This window comes from Dermacentor andersoni, chromosome 1 (assembly GCF_023375885.2).
Source record: "Dermacentor andersoni chromosome 1, qqDerAnde1_hic_scaffold, whole genome shotgun sequence".
NCBI classification, from domain to species: Eukaryota; Metazoa; Arthropoda; class Arachnida; order Ixodida; family Ixodidae; genus Dermacentor; species Dermacentor andersoni.
This window is the reverse complement of record NC_092814.1, coordinates 234,545,233-234,572,295: the sequence shown is the minus strand read 5'-3', so window position 1 is coordinate 234,572,295 and position 27,063 is coordinate 234,545,233. Positions and strand designations below refer to the sequence as shown.

General features: G+C 43.4%; 1 protein-coding gene across 3 annotated transcripts in view; it reads right to left on the bottom strand.

Moving 5' to 3' along the window:
- LOC126547923 (large proline-rich protein BAG6) overlaps positions 1-27,063 on the bottom strand; it is a 189,055-nt gene that overhangs the window by 134,604 nt on the left and 27,388 nt on the right. For all 3 annotated transcript variants that reach the window (XM_050195980.3, XM_055063459.2, XM_050195979.3), the window contains exons 6-8: positions 14,052-14,123; positions 10,588-10,716; positions 3,200-3,310 (exon numbers count right to left, since the gene is read on the bottom strand). In XM_050195980.3, coding sequence (XP_050051937.1) covers positions 3,200-3,310; positions 10,588-10,716; positions 14,052-14,123 — 312 coding nt within the window. The remainder of the gene's footprint in view (positions 1-3,199; positions 3,311-10,587; positions 10,717-14,051; positions 14,124-27,063) is intronic.

Genomic DNA, 27,063 nt, shown 5'->3' with positions numbered 1-27,063 from the left:
AAGGCAGTGCTGAACAACGACGCTCAGTTGCAGTAGGTGAAGTGGTTAGTTGATGCTTGCTTTGCACTGCGAGCAATGCATACTGATCTGAGGAAGAGGCTACATCATTGAATAGATGCAGGTGCCATTCGAGATGTCGAAAACGCGTGCATAGAGGCGCCCAATAGTTTACAGCACAGAGTTTTCTACAATATACTACAGGGAACTCTGGCGCTGTAGTTGTTGACTCACCATGGGAATGATGGGAAGTACATGGATTTGTCTGATCTTCATGTCTGTGGATTCAGACGTTCTTGAGGCTTTGTATATTACAGTAGTGAAAGCTCGTTAATTCGACTTCCGTTAATTCGGAAAATCGGATAATTTTACCTTCGCGCCTGGCCCCTACAATTATATATATGAGTCTATGGGACGAAACTCTCGTTAATTCGGACGGATTCCAGCCCACCTCGGATAATTCGGACGATTTCGGGCAGCCACCGAGGCTCGAAAACGAAAATACGGCAAACGCGGCACAAAAGTGATACCCAAATGCACCATAGCCATTGACATCAAGTAATAAACTTGGCCAATCCAATCCAATTAGCTCAACTTGTGGCTGGATAGGCGCTTTTCCTCGTTTTTGCATGTGTCGGCATTATCGACGGGGCCATTTTGTTGCTTTGTTGCTGTCGGTGCGCTACATCCTTGCATGCTGTTTTGCCGAGGACCGCTGGATTTAGCACAGCTCAGTTGTTGAACTTTATTGGTGCTTTTCTGTTGTGCACCCGTGTCACTGCATTCTCCGTCGATGGCAACGCCAACAAAGCGGCCGAAATACGAGGCCAAGGACTTGGCTACCAAGGTGGAAATTTTGCGGGCCCTGAAGGACGGGCTCTCTCGACAAGAAGAAGTATGACGTGGAAAGAAGTACCTTGAGCCCGTATGTGAAAAATGAAGAACAGATTCTTCAGACGTCCGAAAGCGAGAAGTTCCGAGCGTCACGAAAGCGTCTGCGAACAGCAGCTCATCCAGAGTTGGAAGAGGCTTTGCTTCGGTGGGTGGTCGACTCGCGTAATGCAAACCTGCCATTGAGTGGACCCCTCATCATGGCACGAGTGAGAGGTTTGCACTGATGATGCACATCAACACATTCAAAGCATCGGAAGGGTGGTGTGCGCGCTTCAGAGAGCGACATGGGTGTGGGTGACGCTATCAGCCGCTTAGGTGGATTACACGTGGAAGCCTGGCTGGCTTCGCTTAATTCGTAGCGCCAATGTGAAGATATCGTTGATGTGGCATGAAGCAATATCATTTGTCGCCGGCTCCCAAATTCATTAAAAGGAATAGTTTTTTCATTCAAATTTCCTTTTTTGATTGTACTTGTGGCACCAGTACTCCAACCGGTAATTATGAAAATTCTGCGGTCCCTTCTCGTGTAAGAAAAATTGAACAGCGACTGTATTTACTTGCATATAATGCCAAATTTCAACACCATATTCCGACATAACAAAGTGAATTGCCGATTTTACCGACTTCGTTATATCGAGGTTTAACTGTATCAGAAAATGACTTGAAACGAAATACTGAAGCATGGCCAACTTCTGTTCAAGTTGAGTGGGAATGGAGACCTGGCTCACGCATTGACCGCATTTGTAGCGACAGCATAACAATGGTTGAAGTATAGATTGACCAAGTCTCATGCAAGCGTATGCGTGCACAGCAATACATTTGACAAGCCCTTTTCTTTTTTAGAGCAAAGATCTTAGACGCCTGTTCCTGCAGCTAGCATTGGCAGCCCTCACCATCCTTGGCATAACCGGGCAAACCAGCACAGCAAAGGATCAAAGAGGGAACACAGAGCGCAGCGGAGAATGAAACATGGCGATAGGGGAGGGAGTGCAAGGAGGAAAGTGGAGGAGGGTATGGTGAACGCGTGAGAAGAAAAGTACAGTGCCACACAAGACAGGCTCTGCGGCGACGATGGCTACAAGATGGCGCTAGAGTATCTTGCATTGTCTGTTCTCCGATGACGCCACCGATACCATATACTGAAACAAAGCGCTACATGAGCGGAGGCCTGTCTGCGATGGCTGCTGTGAATCGCACCCACACGTCACCCACGTGCTGCCTCTCGCAACCTCCCGATTAGCAAGGCAGTCGCACCACACTTTGCTCCGTTTGCAACATGCTACACAAAACAGGTCTTTTCGCATTTCGCCTACATCAACATGCAGCCGCCATGGCAGGTCTATTCAGACGTTTAGGCGGTTCACATTGAGACCGAATTTTAGGCTGGCGACTTACTAGTTCCAGAAAAAATATTGCGAATGATGTGCTAAAGCACCTTGTACTTTTGTTCTCGTAAAAAATAGCTGCTGCGGTTGCTTCTTGATGCTTACACTTGTAGCAACAGTGCTAAGAGGGTGTATGAGATAATGCTGCACCCTCTACACAGTATTCTCAGTAAATGAAACTTCTCTTGGAATGTATTTCTCTGTGGTCCGTCCCTTGAAGTTCCAATTAGCAAGATTCTACTGAAGAAAATAGAGCAAACAACAAGAGACGAGAAAAAAACATAATATGAGCGCAGCTCATATTAAACTCCTTGTCAGTATGGAATACCAATTCGCCCAGCATTCAGTACTTCTAATTCTACAGTAATGATCTTTAATACATTTTTATGGAAAATGTGAAAAGCTTTCTACTGTTCTCTCAAAACCCACTTTGACAGCTACAAGTGCTCCTTTTTCTCTTAAGATGCATAATGAGTAAAGTAACTTATATGCCTTTTCCTGTGCAGAAAGAAAAATGAACACATTTATGCATATACTATTCAAACCTGTGAGTAAATCATTCCGATTTTGAATTATGCTCAATTACAAAACAATTGAACAGCAACTTCAGTTTTCGTCTCTCTTGTGTCCCACCCGTTAATCGCAAAATTAATCAGCACTCAGGCAACGACTACTGTTTAGCTTAATATAAAAGTTGGCAGGTTAACATGTGCCTATTTATTATGCAATTAACAGCTCCTTAAGCTCAAGAAGCCAGCTTAGCTGTGAAAACTAATCTCAAAGGAATAACAAGTAGGTGTTCCCTCTGTTACTAGCACTGTAAATGCCTACGGTCCCTTTTATTACAACACCACTTAAGAGTTGCCGTTATGCACAAGGTACTTTGAAAGCTACAATGTAATGGAGGAGAAAAGTGCAGTTACTGGTGCCGTATCATTCCCGTTGGTGTCAACCATTTGGACATCCACTTCAACTCGTTCTCCAAGATCCATTCCTTCAACATCAGGGGCTGGTGTAGTCTGCTGACCTTGGTTCTGCAAGCCGAACATACAGCCCAAATAGCATAAATACCCCGGAAATTTAGCTACCAGATCTTCAGTCTAGAGAAGTAAGCCTTACGGATTAAATAAAAAAATCACACCTGGAAAGAAACAACCAATGAACTGACAGTCCAAATTTAATTTTTTTGCAAGGCAACTTTTGCCTCTCCAAAGTGGTCACAACAGCAAATACTGTGGAAAACTTCGTAATGTGGACTGCTTGTAAATTAGAGACCAAACTGGTTTGCACACTATACCACCAACAATCACCACAGGCAGCTTCAAGTTACTTTTTTTTTTTTTTCAAAGGTTATATCTACCTAGTGTCCAGCAAAATTTGCAGTACAGTAGAGCCTCAAAGGACTGGATAAATATTGTATTTATTCAATTATAAGGTGGTCACGATTAGAAGATAACTGCAGTTGGGGGACCTGAGAAAAATAACTAGTATGCACATTAATATAAAGTGGTATAGAGTAGCCAAATGATTAATCAAACTTGGTGGGGATGGCCTGAAATAATGAATGTAATCGAAAGCCCCGGGAATAATCGGTGTGGGTTATTAGTGAATTCAACCAACTGTGAATTTCGCCTTATGTGTGGCTTCATGGCATGCAGCATGCACTGCTGTAAAGCAGCACATAAGGCGAAACTAGCATATAACCTGCACCTTGCCTTTACTGTTAAATTTTTCGTACTCACAGTATGGTACCACCTCACCTGCCAAGGTTTATTAGGTGCTATGACTTGCGCTGCCATCTAAAATCTGAAGTGCCGGAAATGTGGCAATTTTGCTGATATATTGAAACTAACAATCAATCAGCCCCACATATAAGGTGGGAGGTGACTTCGAGGCTAAGGGCTCCGGGAAAAAAACCTCATATATGCAAATAAATATGGTATCTTCTAATTAAAGGGCCCCTCAGAGGTCTGGCCATTTTGAACTGACAAGTGCAGTGCATACAATGTGCGCTAACGATCATGCCTGCAAAGTATTACACCGCTACGTACTGCAGTAGCAACTGAAATTTCAAGTCAAAGGCCGCGGGCCCTTCTCTTTGCGGGCGCCACGCTCCCGAAACTTGGATAAAAAAGACACCGGGTGTTCAGCATAGAAGAAAAATTAGACATTGTCCGTGCTATCGAACGTGACACGAAGTTGGCGCTGACACGCAACAGGGATCTGCTGCTGGCTACAGTGTGTGGCATTTGGAATGCTAAGAAGTTGCTCGGCAGCGCTGCTGCGACCGCGAAGACATGTCGGCTACGAGGTTCGACTTTTCGCCATCGTTGCCTGTGTTGTTGCCGAAGTGTCGACTAGCGACAGTGATGAGGACGACACGGAAAGCGACAGCACGGGCGATTCAAGCCCGACAGTGGCACAAGCTGCGCGTTACGTCAGCCTCATGAATGCAATCGTTGTGACGAGAACAGGGGCACGATAACGTAATTCTATTCCAAATGAAAAGTACTCTAAACTCCGGCATCCGGCAATGAAAAAGGCGCCCCGGGACTTCTGCAGCACTACTGCGCACGTGCACGGAGAATATGTAACGCCAACGAGGAATCTGCCATGCGAGTGTTTGCCGAGAAGAGGAGGCTGGCTGAAAAGCTGGCACGCAGCTTCAGTAAGTTTGAGGCCGCTGTCGTCCTCGTGCTAGGCCGCCGCGGCATCGAACGAAAATAACGCATTTGTCGCGCGAAGTGAATAAATACTGCATGTTTTTTCCCCTTTCATCGCACTGTCTCTGAGTTCCGTTTTCGAAAGGTAAGTGGGCAATCTCATGGTATTCGGTTAAACAGTACTACCGTTTAGTACGTACCTTTCCCGAGCTCCGGCCAACTACGGTTTAACGAGGTTTCACTGTACTAATATTGAACTAATTTGAAAAATTGTTGCAGTATAACGATCCTTAGAGAGTACGTAACAATTTCAAGTTTATAACCAAATTTGCTATGTGGCCTGGGGAGGAGCCCTTAAACAGGAATTCCATTTACTGAGAAAAAGGTGCAACACTATAGAGCGTGTCCCAGCTAACTTGGACCAAGATTATGGAAAAAAAACTATGCGTTCTTCAGAACAGAAATCGCGTGGATGTTGTTAGCGTTTATCTAAACTTACAGTAACACCTTCTTGCTCGTCTTTGTTTGAGTAATTAGCCGAGATAAATTAATTAACTTTTTAAGTATAGCTTGAAGCGTTCAGGCGTCAATGGGAAAGTTGTGGAGCTTCACAAATATTGCCCAACCCAGGTACTTCCAACGAGATAGACTTAGCATGGCCGTTTTTATTTGGGAAAAACGAAAGCCCGCGGAGTTTAAAAATACCACGTGACAGCGCACTCTGTGCGCCCGAATGCGTCACGATTACAGTGCTCTCATGAGTGATTTGTAAAAATATCGCCAGCGCCCGCCTTCCCTTCACTTACGAGAAAGGGCTTCAACCTTTGCTCGGCTCTGACATTACCGGCAGCGGCTCGTGACGGCACTCCGAAAAAGCGTTTCGTCAGCAGCCGCTCGCGCCTGCCGCCGAAGAACGCGTCATCATCAGCCATTTATTCCGATATGACGAGAAGAACAATTCTTTTTCCAGCGTTCAAGTCAATGCGGAATAGAAAAAGTACACACAAAACATATATCATACATCTGGAACCTGTGCAAGAGAGAGCATCATTTGTTACAACGCTGCTTTTCTTCCAAGTTGTGCCAGCGGCTAGATGCATGTGAGCTCGACTGTCTATTACTGACATGCCGCGCAACCGTTTCGAAGAATTTGTTTGCAGTGCCTAAAGCATGCCGTAGTCAAGTGAGCAGAAGGCGAGCATGGTCTTAGCCTTTGGAGCGGCACGGGGCGACAAGAGGAAAGCTGCCAAGGTACAGTAAAACCTTGTTAAACCGTACCCGCTTAAACAGTAGTTTCGGTTTAAAAGTAGTAAAGTCAAATCCCCGACTCAGCGGCCATTGAACATAATGTGTTTTCTATCCGCATAAACCGTACCAGCTTATTACGTACGCATCGGTTAAAATGTAGCGTTCCAACTTTTCGTCGCGCAAACACAGCGGTGAGCCGTCTCCATCGGGCGGCCCGGCAGAACAACAAGCCTCAGAGATCGGAAACATGGCCTCCAAGCGCCCTGTGCGTTTGCATGAAGCCACATCAACATCAACATCATTTCGACGCCATGCTTTCTCTATGGCCATGCCAGAGAGCGTTATGGTGTCGTGCAAGCGAGGACTCGCGTCGTTCCGAAGCTCGGATAAAAAGACGCCGGGTGCTCAGCATAGAAGAAAAATTATACATCATCTGTGCTGCCAAACGTGACACGAAGAAGTCTGCGCTGGCACGCAACAGGGATCTGCTGCTGGCTACAGTGTGTGGCATTTGGAATGCTAAGAAGTTGCTCGGCAGCGCTGCTGCGACCGCGAAGACATGTCGGCTACGAGGTTCGACTTTTCGCCATCGTTGCCTGTGTTGTTGCCGAAGTGTCGACTAGCGACAGTGATGAGGACGACACGGAAAGCGACAGCACGGGCGATTCAAGCCCGACAGTGGCACAAGCTGCGCGTTACGTCAGCCTCATGAATGCAATCGTTGTGACGAGAACAGGGGCACGATAACGTAATTCTATTCCAAATGAAAAGTACTCTAAACTCCGGCATCCGGCAATGAAAAAGGCGCCCCGGGACTTCTGCAGCACTACTGCGCACGTGCACGGAGAATATGTAACGCCAACGAGGAATCTGCCATGCGAGTGTTTGCCGAGAAGAGGGGGCTGGCTGAAAAGCTGGCACGCAGCTTCAGTAAGTTTGAGGCCGCTGTGGTCGTCATGCTAGGCTGCCGCGGCATCAAACGAAAATAACACTTTTGTCACGCGAAGTGAATAAATACTGCATGTTTTTTTCCCCTTTCATCGCACTCTCTCTGAGTTCCGTTTTCGACAGTTAAGTGGGTGATCTCATGCTATTCGGTTAAACAGTACTACCGTTTAGTACGTACTTTTTCCGAGCTCTGGCCAACTACGGTTTAACGAGGTTTCACTGTATACCGAAATTGGCAATGTGGGGGAAGACCTAGCGTGAACACAATTATGAGGAGTCACTTGACGCTGAAAGAAACAGGTAGCTTCAAGAAGATGCGGTACAGAAAGGGGACCATCAGTGAAGAGGCTGAAGGAGACATTTTGGCTTTCTTGACTGCAAACCCTCATTCCAGCGTGTGTGATGCGAGTCGTGAGGTCGGAATTTCAATGTCTTCAGTGTCAAGAGTTCTTAGCAAGGCTGAAATGCATCCATATCACCTCTAACTGCATCAAAAGCTGCAAGAAAGACTTTCAATTATTTTCAATGGCGGCTTGATTTCTCAAATTGGATCCTTGTGAACAGTGATGAAATACGGGATTTTGTTGACAAAGGCTGAAGGAGACATTTTGGCTTTCATGACTGCAAACCCTCATTCCAGCGTGTGTGATGCAAGTCGTGAGGTCGGAATTTCAAAGTCTTCAGTGTCAAGAGTTCTTAGCAAGGCTGAAATGCATCCATATCACCTCTACAGTCGCCGACCGATTTTCCGGACTCCAAAAATTCGGACATGCCCGATTATTCGGTCAGCTTCGCAGCACCGCCATTCTCCCCATAGACCATAATGTATAACAACTGCCGAAAGTTCGGACACCTTGCAACCTCTCGTCTGATTTTTCGGACTCTCCTTGAGCCAACTCGGTCGAGAGCACCGTGCACCGACTCTGACCGGTGCACGGTTCGACTTGCTGAACGCCATTTTTGTTTTGAACGGAGCTTCCTTGCTGCCCCACGAAGTGGCGCTACTGGAAATCCCCGCTCATCATCATCGTTTCTGCCTGGTTCGATAGAGTGGCTCTGCAGCAGTTCCGGTTTCAGCTTAGTGAGCCATGTCAAGACAATCCAGCAGCTGATTTGTTTCTTCGCGCACGACGCTGCGAGCAGGCCGCGTTTTTTCATTTGTGTGACTGGTGTCAGCACGGCGTTGTTTGCTTTGTGCGCTGTGTCGAGGTTTCGGCGATCCAACGCGGCATACGGAAACATCGCGTCAAGTCTCTAATGGCGCCGACAGTGCCCGCGCAGACTGCGCTGCGGAATGCCGGCAAGCGGGTGCCGGGAGGCCTAAGATTTGTCGCCTTCCGATGTGCTCCCTACCGACGCGGAAAATGTTCTGCCGAGACTTGCGCAGTGGTTGCATTGCGATTCCGGACACCGTCTCATTGACAGTTTCACAGGTGGTGACACTGCTGTACTGACATGCGCAGAACTCGACGACGGCGAGATCATTCGTCAGGTTTCTGCTGCACCGCCGGACGATGACCGAGTCGGAAGTTGACGCACCATGTGCTACGCTGCCGTCGCATGCGGATCGTGTACAAGCAGTGGCTGTGCTTTCAGCCGCCTATAGTGGCCGTACGACCCTCTCAGAGATTCAGGCTTATCTGATTGCGCGTAAACGGAACAGCGTGCAACGGCGCATTCACGATTTCTTTAAGCCTACTGCCGAGCCCGAATAAGTGCGTGGAAATAAAGGATTTCATTTTTTTTTTCTTAATCTGCTTTTTCGGACACCTGTTTATTCGGACATTTCCGCAGTCCCCGTGAGGTCCGAATAAACGGTCGGCGACTGTAACTGCATCAAAAGCTGCAAGAAAGAGACTTTCAATTACTTTCAATGGCGGCTTGATTTCTCAAATTGTATCCTTGTGAACAGTGATGAAATACGGGATTTTGTTGACAAAGTGCTCTGGACAGATGAGGCAACCTTCTCCAGAAATTCTCAAGTCAACATCCATAATGCGCATTACTGGAGCGATACGAACCCGACACCACCAGAGCACTATGGTAGACACACCATAGCACTGGCCTTCCGTCAGGCAAATCCCAGGGCACAAACATAACACCATATACGCTTCGAGAACTCGTTAGTGATCTTCACGACCGTCGGTATCTCGTTGCGGCGAAAGAAATCGTGCACACGACCTCGGCGCGCACAACGTGTAATACTTCGTGCTGCGTCTTCTTTTCTCCGCATTTCGTGGGCACTTTCGCGATGGCGTCGACAGTTTGCCGCCCAAAATATGCGAAGCTTTGACCTCCCTCCTCACCTTGAACACTGTGCTTTCGCTGACACCAAGCATCTTGAGTTTGTGATAAATGTTCAATATCAACTGATTCATTTGAAGCTCGGAACAGGAGTAGTATATTTGCTGTGTACATGTAAACAAGCGAAAAAGCCATGCAGAGCTGCTCTTTCTACTTTCGTCACTTGCAATGAAGCTAAAGAGCAGACGATGGGCTGTCTTGTGGAAGGCACGGGGTTATTTTTCTGTCGTGATCCGGCATGTACTGTAGCACATGAGAGCTCTACTAAACCAGTCATCAAAATACAAGTCTTTATTTATACCGAGAATAGCGCGTTTTAGAAGCACGATTTTTTTAGAGGGATTATTTTAGTCGCGGAGGCAATCGGACGTCGCGCTTCGGTCATCTGGGCGGGGCCTCCCCTTTTTTCTAAAGTTGTATCCGACTATAGTTGTTCTATAATTCCACTATCATACACCTACCAATATTGCCATTTTATTGTGTTTCTTTCAGTATTCGCACATCCATGCTGACACTTCATACCACATAATTGCTGCACAGTGCATCTTTGTGACATGAGCCAGTTAAGATGAATTTCAATAGTATCTAAACATGAAAGTAGCCACATTGCAACTACCTCACTAAATGGGTGTATCAGCACAATTATCAGTACAATTATCAAAAAGATTTTAGTACTTCAAGATTCCCAGAGTCTGGGTGTTCTTTTTTGTTGTCTCCAAGTAATTTTCCAAGCAGTAAGCCTTGATTAACAATATGCTAGAATTGTGTTACTGCCCAGAAGTGTAAGTGCCCCCAAGGAAATGTGAGCACTCAAGTTTTGACACTCACGTTAATGACAGACTAAAACTAGACAAAAAGACATTCCCATTTCATTCTGTGTCAGCAGTGAAAGTGAATTCTGTGCAATATGAGAGTCTGCAATTTCCAATTTAGTGAGCAATCTGCTTCATGGAGTCAAAGGTAGGCATATTAAGTGGTAATTAGCACATTGCACACATTCACACATTGGAAATTCTTGTGACAAAAAGTCAATGCATTAAAGAAAGAAAAGCTAGCATCTCTTATCTACACACAATACAGCATTACTTGTATGCAACTTTGTCCCAATTTCATTGATAACTTTTTACACTTTCAACAGAAACGTTTACCTCAAGAGCAGCAATTACACGAGTTGCTTTCTGCACCATTGTTTGAGCCTGGTTGAGACGCAACTGGGCCTCACTCTGCATGGGGACCTGACCCAAGTTAATGTGCACATCCACAGAAGAACCATCTTCCTGCATCAAAAGTAAACAAGACAGGTAAGCACAGGTAAGCCTCAGACAACTTATAGTATTAATCATCAAAACTTTCTCGCAGTGAAAAAGAAGCCTAAAGCATGAATTTTAACATACATTAAGCAGAAAGACACATATGCCAATAAATGTGTTTCCCAGAGTTTATTTACAGTTATTTCCAGACAAATACTGTTCATGAGTGCAACATAAATTTCTTTGGAAAAATAAAGCCCCTTCGTTACAGCAATATCTTTTTTTGTGCCTCAAAGTCCAAGGGGATTGTTTAACCCTTTGAGGGTCGATTTCTTTCGCAATTGCGACCGCCCAGGGTCGATTTTTTTAATTGCAGAATCCAATGCTTCTTAGGGACTTATTTTGAAAAAAATTTACCGTAATTTTTCTAGGGTGACCGTAAAGTGAGAAAGAAATATTTTGCATTGGTATATATGTACTCTTCATGCATGAATAACAGCAATAAAAAAGAAAATAAACTTATAAGAATTAAAAATTTTATGCATCATTATACACATAGTTCAAGGCTTTGAAAATGCGTACACAAGAGTATTTCGCGACTCTCACCTGTTCCTGCTCTTACACTAATATTTACGTCCATAGTGTAATCGAATTGTGTAGGTGCGCGCACTCAAGAAAACTGTGTGGTGGTTTGGCAGTCAAAAAAGCAAAATGTGTGACAAACTTCCACTAATCTTCACCTTACTGCCAACCAGAGGCAATCAGTTTTCGCGTGTGTCCAAAAAAAGACAACAATGGAAACGCATGCACGGCGGCATCCTTCCTGTGCGCACCCTTGTGACCACTACACGAGCAAGAAACAAGCGGTTGCCCTTTGAGCGATTAGTAATGAGATAGCCATCAGTTTTGCAAGTGCAAGAAGCTGAAACCACCCGTGGGACAAAACCCAAACCACTGCCCGCCCACTCGTGTGCCAATGCGCGAGCTGTAGTATATAGACGCACTGGGGCAAACTAGCTCTAAAGCAAACCATGCAACGAAAACCGAGAGAGGGAGGCGTGCGAAAAAAATTCCCTGTATTCCCACATAGTAGCAGCACATGGTAGAAAAGAAAAAGTTTGGAAATTGGCACGCTTTTTAAATGTACAGACGGCGCTGTAAATATACGGCATCAACCATTTTTGGACTTGTTCGCGGCGCCGTATATTTACGTCATTGACCCTAAAAGGGTTAAAAGTTTCACAATTAACTTAAGCAGGATGCCACTGTGTCCTAATAATGCATACAAATGTGTTTCTGTTTTGTATCCAATCCAAACGCAATACCGAATCGTGGGAAAACATGGGGAGGGCAGGACATGAAAATTCAGGACGATGAGCAAAACGAGAACAAGCTGAAAGCAGGAGCCAACGTTTTGACAAGTGGACTTGTCTTCTTCAAGGCGTTGAAGACAAGTCCACTTGTCGAAATGTTGGCTCCTGCTTTCACCTTGCTCTCGTTTTGCTCAATACCAAATCGTGTCACACACGGGTGTTCAGTGCACCAAAATGAAAAACAATGAATTATTCGCATCTACTGCAAGAGCATACTTGCGGTAGCAAGGTACACATACTACATACAAGATACCGTAGCGACTAAAAAGGTACGATATACAGTAAAAGCTCGTTAATTCGAATTTCGCGGGGATGCTATGAAAATTCGAATTATACAAAATTCGAACTAATGAAAGTCAGAGAAAAAAATCGCTCTGTTAAGGCGCGTATATAGTCTGACGTGGCGTGAGCACGCGCGCACACGCTACGTCACGTTGGCGTGAAAAACGTCTATACTTCGAAGCTCTGGCGCAGCCAACGTAATCGGACGCGGCCAGCGCAGTCCGACGCGCCTGACATCGAGATGGCTCTTGCTCCATCCGCGCGTTCATAGCGCTGACTGGGGCGGAGAAAAAAAAAGTCTCCGTCTCGCGCGAAAAGCGAAGCATCGATTGTGATAGAAAATTAGTAGATAGCTATACGAAGTAAGGATAATAGTTTTATCGGCCGTATAAACTTGTAAGCATTTGCTTACTAACTAAATTAACAAGCACTGTGTCACGCGCGCACAGGTGAGCATGAACGCATCTCGTTCGATGACCGCGGAAACTCGCTGAAAAACGCTGGAGTGAGGGCATGCAGCAGTAGCAGCGAGCGAATTGACGTTCGTACAGCCCTCGCTTTAACGCGAACGAAACGTAGAAAGCACATCGAATTTGAAGCTACCGGCAATACGCGTACTCTGCAAACATCGCAGATCGCTTTGAAGACGAGGCCCCAAGGGCGCGCACTTAGGCCACGTCGCAGATCGCTTTCAAGATGCGGCAGCCACATGGCCGCGCCCCCGGTCCCTCCCTCGCCTCACCCCCCACGCTTCGCGCGCGACAGGAGAGGGCGCGCTCCGCCCCACCTTCCCCTCTCGCGCACGCGAGATTGAGCCGCGTTCGCCGGCTCACCCTCGCACGCTCGTACGCAAAGAACATGGCGCGCGGCGAGGGTGTTATCGTCCTTGCCGCTGATCGAAAAAGCAAAGCTGCGCGACCCGCGCGGCGACCCCAGCGTGCTCCCGCGCACTAGCACTCTCCCCATCCACGATGATGCGGAGTTCGAATTATCGGTGGCGGTGCGGATTTCAGTGTGAATTAGCGGGATGTGTTACATATTGCTTTCAATACATTGTGGGACGCTCCGCGGCAACTAATTCGAATTATCCGAAATTTCGAATTAACGAGTAGTGAATTAACGAGCTTTTACTGTAGTGGTTTCCTGTGAAAGATTCTTTCCCCATTTTTCTAAGCCATCAGTTACTGTTTTTTCGATAACGTCAAACAGGATGGGCACTGCTGCCACTAGGGAAACAGAAATGGATAACATTTTGTTTGTTGCCAGTGCCATATAGCTGTACTGTCCATTCATTTCATGGTGCTCACTGCTGCCTACATAAAGGTTTGTGTGCTAGTGCGTGTTTCTTTCATCTCTTATCATAAACCTGCAGTATTATGCCAATTTGCACTTTAAGATTCTTTCCATTTTTCTCTTGCCTTCTCTGGTGTCTGGTTGCTCAAAGCGATCAACTCCCCAGTTGGATAGATGCCCAAGTCTTGCAGAACCTCTTCAAAGCCTTTGTGGCCTTTGTTGAATCACAGTATGGCTACAGAAGTGGCCGCCTCCACAACAGTTCGTGAAACAAATTTTTTTTTTTTTTTTTTGTGGGCACAGCAACCAATTTGTGCTGTGACAGCTAATCAATATCTACAGTTGATGCAATTAGATGTTCAATGCAAGCTTGCATATGTAGCACAAGATAAACAGCAATAAGTGACTTCTCACCGAAGTTCTTGACATGACAGTGGCATTGCGGCCAATTTCTCCCATTCCAGATACCACATCCTGCACGATTTGCTGAAAAAACAAACAATACGCGAGATTCAGCATGTAGGCAATCAATCAGTGTTTCCATTCAAAAGTTAGGATCCTCACAAAAGAAGGCTAAGAAACAAGATTCCCCAATGGGGTCATTCCACACCAAACAGATGAAGTGTTGAGCTTCGGCATCCTCAATTGCCTTGGAAAAAAAATCTTGGTTTGGGAAGGTTATTTCCAGAATTTTATGCGCCACTAAGATACAGCACCACTAATGAAGCCATCAAACATTTGTTATTCAAAGCGCAACTACAAAACTTATCCAGGAGTTTTTGGAAGCACTAGCCTCATTCTCGAATTACATTTCAGAACAGATGACAAGCCCACGACAATGAGCGATTGCTCCTTTCCCCCAGATAGTAACTGGTGGCTCAGCTCAATACATACACTTTGTGCACTTGATGGAGAATGACCCAAGAAAAAACAAAGGGAACTCATATGGGTACGCAACTGCAATATAAGATAAGCATAACAGCATTTGCATGGAGTACAGTGCAGCAGTAAGCATGTATTTTTTTTATGTATTATTAATTTAATAATACTGTCAGCCTAACACAAACAAGAATGCCTCACCTTCACCACAAATAATGGCACATGGGATTGCAGAAGTTTGCATCGTAGATAATTATATACAAATTTGCATGTTTGTGTGTTCGTGTATGTGCGTGTGTGTGATTAATAAAAATTGGGCCCCTCAGTTCACATTCTTCTTGTTTTTTTACATAACGACGGTCTCGAATCCAGCAACAGTTATGCCTTCAGATGGCATGTGTGGGTTTATTGACCAGTTGTGTTCACCCAAAAAGATCACATACTCGTGACGCCTGCGGCAGGGAGGATGTTCTACATCCACCGCCAAGGTTTGCACGTGGTGGCACTGGCTAACACCCCCAGGGTTAGTTCTAGTAGTAAAACATAAGCACCCCTGAAAGTGGATGTGAAAAGGCGCCACGGTAGCTCAATTGGTAACAGCATCACATGCGTAATGCGAAGACGTGGGATCATTCCCCACCTGCAGAAAGTTGTTTTTTCAACCATTTTCATTTCCAATAATTTATCATTTCTTTAATTAAATTAGTAAGTACAAGTAATGTAGCTTATATTGTCCTTGTTCGTTGGCTTGTTACGATTTAAAAAATGGGGCCCCTCAGTTCCTTCCTGTTTATTATTGATATATATATATATATATATATACTGATCGACTGAAAATGCGAAGTTGTGCTTTTCATCTTTCTAAGCAGGCTTGGCCCATCGAAAAACTCAGTCACTATACATATATGAAGCTGCGCGTCACTGCAAGTGATCCTAAATAACACCATACATTGCTAAAGAAGAAAAAAGATTGCAGAAAACAAGTTTCTGTGGTACAGCAGACTTTCGTTAAGTTGACTCTGGTTAATTCGATTTATTGGTTAATCTGAGCTTGACCAAAGAAAGGCCCCAGCCAGCGTCCATACATTTCGATGGGACGAAACTTCAATATTTCAATCCTAAAATTAGCTTTCGCCAGATAATTCGGACTTAGCTGATCATCACGCAGGCACTCGACCCCAATGGTGGCCTAATTTGGTGACTCCCCTAGCGGCAGCACCCGTCTTGACGATGCTTAGTGTACAGTGAACGTATCAAACACACGTCATCTCACATAGAAAACGCGTATTTTTGGTCTACCCCAGGAAGATTTCAATCGATAACAGTAGCTTACAAATAATCACAACATTATTGACCCGATTCTAATACGGACCTTTTTTTCCGAGAAACATCACCAGTCAACTGCCTGCATGGAGCAATTATGACACAAAACCAAAACCGCTTTTATGGCATTTGTATGCTTTACCGCATAACAACTGTATTGCGCGAAGATGCCTTTAAAATCCAAAACGACTTTATGAATCCTGCCACCATTGTGCAACACGTATTAGACCCTTGCCAGTTTTTCATGCTAAAAAATTGGGTACACATTAGCTTTCTGCATTGTTTCGGAGCTTTAATGTCATTTCAATGAGGATTTTGTAGTTTCGACACATAGGAAGCGGGAGTGCGTTTGATTCGGGGACGTGTTAGAATCGGGGGAATAATGCCAAGTGAAACAGCTATGTGTTTTGGCGTTTGTTCTGCCTCTTGTTAAATGCAACTTTGTCATGATCATGTTATTGCTATGATCATGACAAAGAATATACTCCAGTTAGCCATATGCAGGAACCTAGCCTTTTTGTGTTTTTTGAATGCCTGCCCAGTGACACCCAACAAAACCAGAGGTCACACAGAGGTCACCTCTTTTCCAGCAGTTGGTCACAGTTGAGAGGGCACTCAGGCACACATCAACCTTATTTCATCACACACCATGCAAAAGTGGAGAAGCAGCGGCAACACATTGCAGTAGTTGTCTGGGCTTCATTAACACAGTTAAATGACTGGAAATATGGTGCTGCTACAGTGGGCCAGTGGCTCCTATACATTACAGAGCAACTGGGCAGGCATTGTTTATATAGAAGAGGCTATGACAGAAGCTTACCAAATGAAGTTGTATGAACTGCTACCTGCATGCCTAGTGTACCTGATTGGGATGTACTACACTCACTGAATGAAACGAGACAGGAAAACTTTGAAGTGTAACATCAATACGCATAATTATGACGCTACAAATCTGGTCACTAAAGGTGAATAGGACTCTGATCCAAGTGTATGAGCCAAAATTACACTGATGTCACACAAAATGGAGATGGTGGAAGCAAAAGTCAGACCTAAATTGACCTTTCAATCCATGAGCGTAGTATATCATTAATCACTACAGCAGATATTCCACGCACTAAAGATGTGCAAAATTTTTCCCAGCAGCATTAAACCTTATGGGAGTGTCGAATGATTCAGTGGGTCCTCAACAGTATTGCAGACCCCATAAAAATGATTACAAAAGACGAATCCCTAAACAGTGAGCTTTGCGACTACATATTGTTTAAGAAAAATTGTTGATGTTAATGTGGTTTGAACTTTAAGCTTAGAGAGGGTACAGAATTATCATGGTGAATATACTACCTTCTTTGCTGAATGCAGTTAACAGAGAGAAAATAGTCTGTGAGCACACATTTATTCCGTTCTGCATGCAAAATCTATCTACCTATTACCAAACGGCACACTGAACAGAGGCTTTCCAACTCCTCCATAAATTAGTATATCAAGAAAATGTTTCATATTTTGTATTTTGTTATATCACTATCAAATGCTTTCAAACTTATTTTGACACTCATCTGAGATTAATAAAAAGAAAACAATTAAATTTTGTGCATTAACTTTTAAGTTCCACATTAAAGGCTTAAAAACAAGAACAATCAAAGACATAAATCCTGTATACAGCCACAAGAATAGAGAAGAGTAAAAAACTTACGTCCTCCTGGAAAAATGTAAATCTTACATTAAGCAACAGGCTACAAAAATTACAGAATAAGTAAGAGATCCACAACATATTGATGCCATGCGGCACTAAAATAATGGTTGCAAGTGCAAATAAGGTTGACTAAAATGTACTAAACAACAGCTCTTGCGATGTCAACAGGCCGCTACTGGCCTCCACAACATATAAATATGCATGAGGTAGAATCCAATGGCACAAATATCAGCCACAAAGCAAAGTAACAATTTTACGCGCACACACACACACACACACTGTGTGTGCACATTATTACAAGAAGTTGGTATAAGTGAGTTGAAACTGACCAATCAATGAAGTGGTGAGTCATCTGCCTCTAATGGTGACACACTATTGCAGCCACAGGGTTGCAGTAAGCTACCACACTTACTATTAACGGATGATGGTGTTTGATGGTGCAAGGGCCAGACATGACCAAAGAGCACCATGGCACAAGATGATGCGTTGCCAATGAACTCTGAATGAAATGGAAAAATTTACTGCTAATGGTAGGAGTAACATTGGTGTAAAAATGCCTAAAATTCTGTCACTGTAAATGACATAAAATGTATAGCCATTAAAATAATGACAATAACAAGTGTGGCTGAATTTCATTATTAGGTGATGCAATAAAACATGCCAATTACAGTAGGAACAGTGCTCCAAGAGTGCCCTTAAAGGCAAGGGCTGATAGGCATGTGCTATAAATATCCTGGCCAAATGATTTCCAGGATGTTTTTTCGGCTAAAGAGATTAAAACTGTTTTCAAGTTAAAAAGCGGTTAATTATTTTTAAAAAATGCTGGATGCAGAGGGATTGTGTTCGCGATATGCGAAAGAGAAAAACTTTTTCCTCTCTGCATGTCGGAGGATTGCTTCCATTCGAGAGGTAAGAGTGAGTACCGTAAGTGTGCCCTATTCTTAATCTACAAACAATCACTTCCTTGTATTGTGCTATTTTCTCCAACATCCAGTTTAGGTTATATCAAGTGTAGTTTTATTGGGTACCTGGGTATCCCACTGTTTCTTCCAGTGCTTCTTCAACTTATGCCATAAGTATGGTTTATTGTCTGTGGCTGGAATGGGTAGGTTTGTGTCGGTTTAGCTAAAAGCTACTGAGGTAGCGTTCTCATCAGCAGCTTCATTGCCTTTGATGCCACTACGGCTTAGTACCCAGCATATGATGATGACTTGTTTACCCATATAAGCTGAGCATAGCAACGCACTTAGTTCATTGAAGGCAGTGTTTTCATGTTTTCGTAAACTCACTAGGGCTTGGGCTACACTCAACAAGTCTGAACACAACAGCCCTAGCGAGATTTGTTTGATTTATGTTTAACTGTAGAGAGTACCGCGTATGCTTCTGCTGTAAAAACACTGGTATGTGGACTCAATGCACTGGACATTAAAAACAATGGTCCTAGAGTTAAACAACCAACACTAGCAGAACACTTTGAAGCATCTAAAGAAAAGGTGAATGTACATGTGCCTCAGATGCTTGTTTTGATATTTCTACTAAAGAGACGTCGCACTGGACAGTCTGCCACACCCAAGGCAGTGGAAGCCGAGTAGGAGCCATTAGGACATTCTCTAGAAGAGGCACACCTGTTTCTTCTGACAGTGCTTCTGACTGGAAGGACAGAGGAGGCCCAGTGGCTGGGTGGTTACGGAACAGCCTGGCCATGGACAAGTTGCAAATAATTGAATGGCATGGATGATCTATATATGACTTCACCTTCAAGGCATAGGAGAAGCTTGAATATGTCCTTTGGAAGTGTAGAGACCATTTGTTAGATTCAACATACAGGCTTTCTACAGGACCAGTCCTGAAGACACCTGTAACAAAGCCGATACCCAAGTGATGGATAGGATATAACATTTATGAAGCACTAGGCGTAGCAGAATTACAGACTATGGCTTTGCAGTCAAGATGCGATCGTATTAGGTTTCTACACAAGCTTATGAGGCATCTCCTGTCACTTCCCCAGGATGTGAGTGACAAGTGCTTCAACAGATTCAACCTAGTGGACATGTCCATTTCATCTGCTAGATTTCCCATTGACTGGGATGGGGCACACATCATAGGGAGACAGATGCTTCCAGCCAATCAGCATCTCACCAGCAGACGAAATGGACATGTCCACTAGGTGGACACTTGCAGAATGCTACCCCAGGTGGGAGATAAAGGTCACTTTAGTGGGTAAAATAAACCTAAGATTTACGTTCAGAGCTCACAGATAGTCATTCTTCCTGGAGATCTATCATGGGGTTCGGTAGTACACCTCTTCTGTTAAACAACAGGACACATACTCATTTTAGGTTTTAGTTTAAAACCATTCTCATCCACCCACTTAGACAACTTATTTAAGCCAAGGTGTACTTGTCGCCTGCAGATGCTAAGATTAGATGATTTGTAACCTATTTGGATGTCATCCTCATATACAGAAAAACTTTTATGCGGTATGACAGTATGGAGCTAGTTGATTTTTACAACAAATGCAGAACGGCTCAGCACATCGCCTAATAGTACATCAGTTTCCTGCAAAAACGGATGAGACAGGACGTTACCAACCCAGTGAATGAGAGATTCGAGAGATAACTTCAAATCACATTCAGCAAGTTGCCTCGGATGCCCATTCCAGCAAGATCACGAAGGATTGGGTATGGCAGCTGTGTCAAGATGCAGTTCCCCAATCCTTTCTTGTTCCTTGTCCAGGTATCGCTTAGGTTGCTGCCGACCATGACAAGAGCGACGCTGCCTTGTGACATGCAGATGCACCGGCTTCAACTTCGTTGCGGCGCCCAGGAATATCCACTACCACATCTAGCGTCATTTGATCAGTGTTTCTACAGTATTGTGGCCATCACCGGCACTCTGTCGGAACCAGGAAATGCATCGCCAGTGGCACCAACTTTTGGAAGTATAAATCAGGACACCAATCGTCTACTCGGCAGTGGGCACGGCAGCTGCATCAAGATGCAGTTCACCAACCCTTTCTTGTTCCTCGTCCAGGTGAGGAAAAACTATGGCAAATCTTTTCGCAGTAAACATCTTCCCTTGATATTCCTGCCGTGCCTGCGGCCACTTGTAGATGTGCTCTTATATATTCGTTTTCATTTATTCGTTTACTGAGAGGTGATGTTGAATCACCCCTGCCCCAGGAACTCTAAGGCTATTATGGACAATATTCTAGAAATCAAGATGGAGAAATCTGTCACTAACCAGAAACTAAGTGCCATTAACAATGAACTAAAAAAATTAACTGGACTCGAAAAGCAAGTTTCTAATTGCACAAAGCGTTACTGAGCTTGAGAAAAACCTTGCAGCTATGACAACAAAAAAATGATGAACTTGCAATCAGAAGCCGTCAATCTAACATCATTGTGTATGGTATACGGGAGGAACCAAAGGAAACTACTGAAATGCTGCTACAATCTACAAAAAGAACATCTTCAAGGGCCTGCTAGGGCTTAATATTACAGGAATCGAGAGGATCCACTGACTTGTAAAGCCAGACAAAGATAATCCATCAAAAAGCAGACCTGTAATCATGAAACTTCAATTACCGCAATAAGATCGGTATTTTTAAGGAATGCTTCAAATTAAGAGGCTCTGGCTTTCCTACCAGTGAAGATTTTTCATGTGCTGTTCGTGACATCAGGGAAAAAACCTGGAACCGAACAAAAGAAAAGTGCGACCGAAAAGAAAAAGTATTCCTCACCTACGATAACGTTCGAATAAATGGACGACTGTTTGCCTAGGACAACAGCCGAAATGACATTGTTGAAATAGAAACAAAAAACAAAACACCAAAACCTGAATCCTGAATCACCAGAAGCAAAAATCAATAACCTTTCTTAACTTTAATGCATGCAGTGTGGTAAACAAAGTACCTGAACTTGAAGCTATTTTGCTAGCTTTTGAACCTGACATCATGACGATCACCGAGACATGGTTACACCCTGGTACCTAAGACCGAGAAATTGTCCCACCTGGCTATGCAGTTATTCGTAGGGATAGATAATCAAGGGGGGGAGGGGGGGACAATTCTTCTTAAACAAACAATAGTATACTCCATCATGCAGGATATTTAGGTATAGAGGCTGTAAGGGGCAAGACACATATAACCGATGGTGTTGTTGTAGTTGGAGCTGTCTACAGGCCTCCAAATACCAATGCAATGCATCTGGACCCATTGTTCGTCTACTTGTTTAGGCATGCTTCCAGCAGGAAGATTATGATGGCTGGTGATCTACCAGGCCTAACCTGGAAATCTCTTAATCCCGAAAATGCAACAAATAACCTCATGATAGATTTCTTGTTCATGTTCAACTTTATGCCGACTGTTGACACTCTGACTCAAGTTCATGCCCAAATCAATTCAATTTTAGACTCAATTTTTGTTAGTGACTACTTTCTAACCAGTAGCATCACAATACAAACACTTCAAGGTGTATCAGACCATGACTTAATGCTGTGTAAGTTGCCTCAAATTAACTTTGCTCGTCCATATCGTACTGGAAAACGTGTCTGCATTTAATAGAGCTAATTATGATGCTATCATGACTTACCTCATTCATGAATACAAAAATTTCTCCTATCTATGTCTTGATAAGCAGTCAAGTATTGACAGCGTCTTAGACAACGCAGTAAAACTTGTACTATCCCTAATTAATGGTCTCACCTTAATTAAATACGCAAGTTAAGAATGAAATCTGGAGTGTGAAAGAACATTTCTATAGCACTACCTTACGCAACTTTATTAAAACATTACCAAGCAGATTTTGGCATTACATGAACATAAAGCAAAAGTTTAGTGTCCCGATGTCATCCCTGGACGGAAACATAAAGCAGATTCATTCAACAAATACTTTCAGTCGGTCTTCACAGTGGATAATACCATGTTAGCCAGACTCTGCCACACCATTACAACCACGAGAAACTGGTCGGTAGCCCAGAAATTTCTAAGGCGGGAGTCCCATCCTTACTCCTAAATATTGACGAAGAGAAATGCAGCAGTCCGGATGAAATTCCTAATAATTTTTTTAAACGTTATGCTGAGCCTTGTAGCAAATATCTTATTTTCTCCTATTTGAGAAATCAATCCGCAACTGTTGAATTCCCTCTGAGTGGAAAATCGCCATAGTAGTCCCCGTGCAAAAATCAGGTGACAAACACTGCCCAAACAACTATCGACCCATCTCTCCGACGTGTACACGCGGGAAAATTCTTGAGCACATTATCCTCAGAACTCTCATTCAATACATATAGGCTAATGAACTAATCAATCTCTGCCAGCACAGGTCGAGAAATGGACCATCCACTGTAACACAACTGGTTGAATTCGCACATGATCTTGCACAAGGTTTTAACAATCAGTCACAATTTGACATAATATTCCTAGACATTTCCAAAGCATTTGATCACATATCACACCAGAAACTGATCTACAAACTTGAGCATTTATTAGGTGATGGACCTGTCATGCAATAGATCAGCAATTATCTAATAGACCGTTACCAAATTTTCCAACTCAGTGGACACACCTACAACATTATTCCCATACTCTTTGGTGTCTTCCAAGGATCTGTGCTAGCACCGCCTTTATTTTTGCTATCTATAGTTAAATCTCATTAATTCGAACACGCTTAATTTGAACTTCTGCTTTATTCAAACTGACACGGTGGTCCCATAAAAGTTATGCGTATTCCAATGGGAGAAAACGCCTGGTAATTAGAACGCGCAAGCATTTGTGACGGTTCATTCGAACATACCGCGCTCCAACAATGCTCTCAGCAGCATGCCTCATCACACGGCGGTGCCACTGACCAGCATTCCAGCAAGTGAAGTACAAATGAGACTATTTCAGATGACTGTGTGCTCTACCCCGAAATTTAAGATCAATGCAACCAGGGGCGCAATCGGAGATCTTTGTTCAATACGCGATCTGTTCGGTTGCTGCAATGTCACAAAGTGGTAGTATACAAAATTTGTGAGAACGGGGCAGAGAGAGCAGCCAATTGACAAGCGGTGAACTGCCCGGAAGTTTACTTCCCTCATTTGTCAATACCACATCCGACTTAGACGGGACAATGCACATTCAGGATGTAGCAAAAAAAAAAAAAAAGCCCAGAACAAGCTCTTTTTCTTTAAATGTGCTTTGAATAACTCGCCTCCTGGAATAAGACTACTGGCTTACGTCTCTCTTATATGTCCGATATTAGAATATGCTAACATTGCATGCATTCCCTGTACAGCCACCAACGTAGCACACTCAAAAGTTGGCAGCGAAAAGCTGTGCAATTTAGCTTCCTGATACAGATACACAGATTAACCTAATGGACTAATGCCTCACGCAGAGTTGTACCCTCTATCTAGCCGATCGCAGCTACATCGCTTGAAGTTCCTATACTTACTTCTGCAGAATTCACTTACGATTAACTCCGAAGACTTCATCACTATAAGCCACTCCAGAATCACCCACCACACCCACTCACTCTTGAGGAATTCTTTTGCAATAACAACACTTTTTACTTTTACTTCTTTTCCCAAGCAGTGCGCAAAGGAAATGCACTAGACGCCTCAACTGCAAGGCAGCCGACAGACCTGAAATTTCTAGAGCTTGCCGAGCTCACTATAATGCCACCAAACTAACATAATTTGTGATAATACATGGGTGATATATGCTTTCTGTTGTTTAACTTGTATTTACGAATTTACTGTTTGATTTGCTTGATTGTATCATGCTTGTTTGTACCCTTAGCTTGGCATACTTGATGCTTAGATGCTTGACATGCTTAGACATGCTCAACTTGTACCCTTAACACTGTATAACTGCTTACCATTCCATAACTGCTACATCTTGAATTCTTGTTTCTTTAAGTGCGCCCACCCCTGTAAAACCCCATTTGGGGTTGACAGTATACTGAAATAAAAAAAATAAAATTCCAAAATGCCAAGTGGTCTCATATACTTTCACCATATCTAAAAATACCGATAAGGAAAACTGTTTGTGCACAAAGGCATCATGGATATTTGTCTCGATGCAGACAAGGTGATCTGCTGTGGATCTACCTTCCCTGAAACCGCACTATAAGGGATCTAGTGTTTTGGTGCTTCCAAGAAAATGGAACGGGCGCCAGTTAAGTCGTTTTCTCAAAGTTTACATAGGCAACTTGTTAGAGCTGTAGGCCTATAACTGCTGGCTGAAGTCAGGTCCTTGCTCTTTTTGAGAATAGGAATTATTATTGCCTCTTTCCAGGCAGCCAGGATGTAGCCACTACAGAATAGGGAGTTAAAAGTAACAGGAGTGTTTTGTGGGTTTCAGGTTGTAAGTGTCCAATCATGTTGTAAGCTATTCTGTCTCTTCCTGGCACTGACTTGTTACCACAACTCAGCTAGGACTGAATCTCTGCCATGCTAAATGGACAGTTGCACGATTCATTTGTTATTTTCCAATTGCTCTGCTTGCCGCTGATATCGTAGAAATATATCTGCGTAATGGGCTGAACTGGAAATGTACTCAAAATGGGCACCAAGAAAATCTGCCTGGTCTTCAAGAGTATTTCCTTGTGTGTTTAGTAATGGTAGAGTAAGAGTTGACCAACCTTGTAATTTTGTTCCCCTTGTTGGATATGTATTTTTGCCAGCTTTTCCTTTTGGCACAGTGGCACATTCTTCTACCCTCACATTTTCTATTTCTTGAAAATGATCAGGTTCTTTGTAGTTGGAGTCACGAGGGTGGCTCCAAGCCTTACTTTAAATTCTGCAAGCTTCCTTACCCTCGCCATTCCACCAGGGAACACAGCATTTAGATGGCAAATCCATTTGTTTCAGGAATATATATTGATGCCGCATCAACTATAAACACATTCAAATATGCCACTGCACCATCGATAGGAAATGTACAGATGTCATCCCAGGTCAAATGTGCGAGCTCCCTGTACAGTTTCCAGTCGGCACAGTAGACTTTCCACCGGGGCATATGTAGAGAGAACTCATCACCTTTTGTTATTTTTATGACAATGGGCAAATGGTAACTCCTATATTGATTCTTTATCACATTCCATTCCAGGTACGGCACAAGTGTACTTGATGCGATGCTCAAATTTAATGATGAGAAGGTTTTGTTTGCCATGCTGTAGAATGTGGGTTCTTATTTAGTAAGCATGCACCTAAGGAGACGAAGTTTTCTACTGAGCGCCCTCTCACATCGCAACGAGAATCTCCCCAAAAAGTGTTATGTGCATTCAAATCTTCAACTAAAATGTAAGGCTCAGGAAGTTCTGCGATATAGCTCTGGAATTCTGTTCTAGAAAGTTGATAGCTGGGAAGGATGTATAGAGAATTGCAACTAGCTCATTAAATAGCACGACTCTGATTGCAACTGCTTCAAGGGGTGTTCGCAGCTGTAAATGCTGGCAGGCGACACCTTACCTACTATTATGGCCCACCGCCTGACGAGGCAAGAGAATCATTGTGGTCTTTGCAGTGGATGGCATATTGTCTGAGGAAGTTAGTATGTGAAGGATTGATGCGTGTCTCGAACAGAGCACCCTTGAATTTGGCTTATGTAGGAGTTCCTTATTAATGTGAGGTGCTCTTCGAAAGAACTTTTATCTCTGGTATTTTATTATTTTATTATTTATTATCTTTTTATTATTATTATCTTTATTTATCTGTACTAGAGGTTTCAAAATTCAGCCAATTACAGTTTTCTATGCAGATTTCAAATGTGATGCAAATAGTCATCTTTGTGGGCACTTTTTTATATGCAAAATTTTCACAGAAAGCATCGTGCTGTAGCTTGTTTAGTTCTTTGTAGATTGCAAAGTGCAGATATTTAGTCAAACAGGATGTACAATTACTGGAAGTATATAAGTATAAAAACATTCCAACAAATTTTTTTTTCTGAATTCTCTGAAATATATCCTTGTACTTTCGCAATAACTGCTTGCAGATATTGCAATTTCAAGTAGATGTTAGCACTGTACATACCTTCAAGAGTATGTATGCCAAATTTTGTTAGTATAAGACAATTGTTAAGTGTACAAGGTTACTTTCATGCGATTGTGAAAAAGACTAGTTAAAGTTTCCTGATTTCTTTTCATAGTTCAATTAATTGTACACGCTGTTTGAATAGATATCAGCACTTTGCGGTCTACCAAAAAGCTAAATAAGCTACAGCACAAAGCTTTTTGCGAAAATTTATTACACATAAAGTGCCCTCAAAATCACTATTTGGCCATTGTAGTCCAAAATCAAGAAAAGGGCTCACAGATGGAATAGCACACTGTGGTAATAAAGTTTGTAAACAGGGATAAGGTGCCTCAGAAAGGCTGGCCAACGTTTCGATAGGAGGACCTATCTTCTTCAAAGGCGGCCTCGTCATCCTCAGCATGTTAGTTTTAAAGGGTTAGTACAGCGACGTCACGCGAGGTTGTTAACGGTGGTGGTTGGTTATACTGTCTAGAATGTGCCGCTTGTAGCAAACAATACATAGGTGAGCCTGGA